Consider the following 2,644-nt stretch of genomic DNA (forward strand, 5'->3'; position numbering starts at 1 on the left):
CCAAAACAGCCACAGCCCCGCCCGCCGGGCTGCCTTCTCCAGGAGAGGTGCTCAGGCGCTGGGTGTGTCCCTTCTTCCAGCACCTTCCTCACGGTGGCCTCGCTGCAGCGCATGCTGCTCCTGGGACCTGTCGGCCCCGCCTGCCCTCTCAGCCTCCCCTTTCTCTGCATCTCTGCTGGAATTCACTCTGCAGAGTCTGGCTCAGCACTGCCTCTTTCAGGAAGCCCTCTGGGCTCCCGGGTCCCTTGTGTTGGGGTCGCCTTGTCTTATTCTGCGCTCCTTTAGTGCCTTGTACCTGCTTCTAGCGCCTCCTGTAGCCCCATGACAGTGGGCTCTGTGATATCAGTGCACATGCAGAGGGCCCTCCGCGTGGGGGCCTTCTGAATCGTGACACTGAGGGAGCGGAGACGTGGTCACTGCCGTGTCCACGTCTGAGCCTGCACCCGAGGGCTCTGCCCACGCTGGGCCACTGTGTACCTGCCATTGTCCTGAGCTGAGGGGCTGTCCTGAGCGCCCTGGTAGGGGCCCTCCGGCTCTTGCACACCGCTGCCATGGGTTGTCCCGAGTTTGGATGACGTGTTGGTGTGTCTTGGCCATGGCCAGAGGATCACCCGGCTGCTCCTGTGCTTGCTGCAGGAGGAGCTTATCAACTCAGTGGTCATCTCGCAGCTCTCCCACATCCCTGAGGATAGAGACCACCAGGTCCGGAAGCTGGCCACTCAGCTGCTGGTAGATCTGGCCGAAGGCTGCCACACCCACCACTTCAACAGCCTGCTGGACATTGTTGAGAAGGTGAGAGCCGTGCGAACCTGGGGGGCTCAGGCAGCCACTGGGACCCCGCTCAGTGGTGGAGCCCAGCAGGCAGCAGCGTTCCCTAGACCCGCTGTCTGTTCTTTGCAGAGTGACTGCCTGAGTCTCCCCGAGACCGGTTCCCTCCTGGGGTTGGGAGGCCTGGCTGCGCTTGCTGCTGCCCTGCTGCCTGGGGTCCCGGGACGTGTCTCTGTGGCTTTAGGAAGGGCTGGCTGGGGCGGGCTTGGGTCCATTGCTCTTCTGCACAACCAGCACCGTTTTGTTTTAGTTTTAAAATGCATTGCAGATTCTGATCTGTGCCTTGGCGGGGTGGATGGCGCCTTTCTTTCTGAGAAATAGAGGAGAAAGTAGTCGCTGGTTGAGAACTTCGGAGGTGATGGTTGCTGCCTGAGGGAGCCCAGAGCTGGGGTTTAGCAGAGGTCTTCTCTCTGCAGGTGATCGCCCGTTCCCTCTCTCCGCCCCCCGAGCTGGAGGAGAGGGATGTGGCCGCGTACTCGGCCTCCTTGGAGGATGTGAAGACTGCGGTCCTGGGGCTCCTGGTCATCCTTCAGGTGGGCTCTGCCTCGAGGGTGCTGCTCCCTGGGGACCTGTGCACTCCCGGGGGTGGTCCTGCCTCCTCGGTGCCGTGGGGCCAGGTCAGAGTCCTCACGGCGGGGTGGACGAGACCCCGAGTCAGTGCAGAACTGCCTCAGCTGTCCCCGCAGCCAGGGAGACGGGGAGGGCTGCCGTCTGTCTGGCCCCGCGGTTGTGTGGCTTTCTTTAAAGGAGCTTTATCAAGAGGTAATGCATGTACCCTACAGCTCATCCATTAGAGTGTGTGGTTCAGTGGTTTTTGTTATGTTCATAGAGTTGTGCAGCTGTTGTTACAGTCACCCCAAAACAGCTCCACACCCATCAGCGGTCCCTCCTCATTCTCCCCTCAGCACCCCAGCCCTTAGCGGTCCCTGACACGCTTTCTTTCTCCGTGAATTTGCTTACTCTGGGCATCGCATAGACACAGAGTCACACAACATGCGACCTGTTCTGTCTGGCGTGTTTCACTGAGCATAATGTCTCTCATGTTTCTCCCGTGTCAGGGCGTGTGTCAGTACTTTGTCCTTGGTCTTGCTGAGTAACGGTCGTTGTGTGGGTATCTGTTCATCAGTTGGTGGTCGCTTGGGTCGTTTCCACTTTTGGCTACAGTGAACACTCATATGAGTTTTTGTGTGGATGCATGTTTCATTTCTCCTAGGAGTGGACTTGCTGAGTCAGCCAGTAACTCTGGGCAGGCAGTCGTCTGAGAAGCTGCCAGGCTGTTTTCTTTAGGGTCGGCTCCCATTTACGTTCAGAGCAGCAGTGGATGAGGGCTCCGTCTTTGCCACACCCTCACGCACACTCCTGATTTTCTGTTTGTTTTTGATTGTCACCGTTCTCATGGGTAGGAAGTGAAGTCTCATTGTGGTTTTGAGGTGCATTTTCTTAGTGACTAATGACACTGAGCACCTTTCCACATGCTGGTTGGTTGTGTGTGTGTCTTCTTTGGGGAAACGTCTGTTCAGGCCCTTTGCCCATTGTTAAGCTGGGTGGTCTTTCTTGAGTTGTCAAGGTCTTCACGTTCTCTGGGTACAGGTCCCCCGTCCATTAGCCCACTTGCGCACGTCCTCAGCCCTCAGCGGCTCTTGCCCGCTCTCCAGGGTAGTGGCTGTCCTCGTGTGTTGCAGGCATCCCTGGGGTAGCTGGTACCGTGGCCGTCCCTTCACACCCCAGCAGGGTAGTGATAGACGCTTCTGCTGGCCGCCACCCGTGCATCGCTGACCGGCAAAGCAGTGTGGTGCTACTTAAGGTCACTTGCCAG

The 2,644-nt window shown here is 58.3% G+C and overlaps 1 protein-coding gene across 1 annotated transcript in view; it reads left to right on the plus strand.

Moving 5' to 3' along the window:
- The window catches only part of LOC104985533 (tuberin-like), a gene marked incomplete at its 3' end in the record, with an annotated part of 23,325 nt that overhangs the window by 4,567 nt on the left and 16,114 nt on the right, over positions 1–2,644 (plus strand). Inside the window, exons 3-5 of the mRNA XM_010835753.1 lie at positions 81–129; positions 637–792; positions 1,245–1,361. Of these exons, the coding sequence (XP_010834055.1) occupies positions 81–129; positions 637–792; positions 1,245–1,361 (322 nt within the window). The remainder of the gene's footprint in view (positions 1–80; positions 130–636; positions 793–1,244; positions 1,362–2,644) is intronic.

This window comes from Bison bison, unplaced genomic scaffold (genome assembly GCF_000754665.1).
Source record: "Bison bison bison isolate TAMUID 2011002044 unplaced genomic scaffold, Bison_UMD1.0 scf7180017845560, whole genome shotgun sequence".
In the NCBI taxonomy this organism is placed as follows: Eukaryota; Metazoa; Chordata; class Mammalia; order Artiodactyla; family Bovidae; genus Bison; species Bison bison.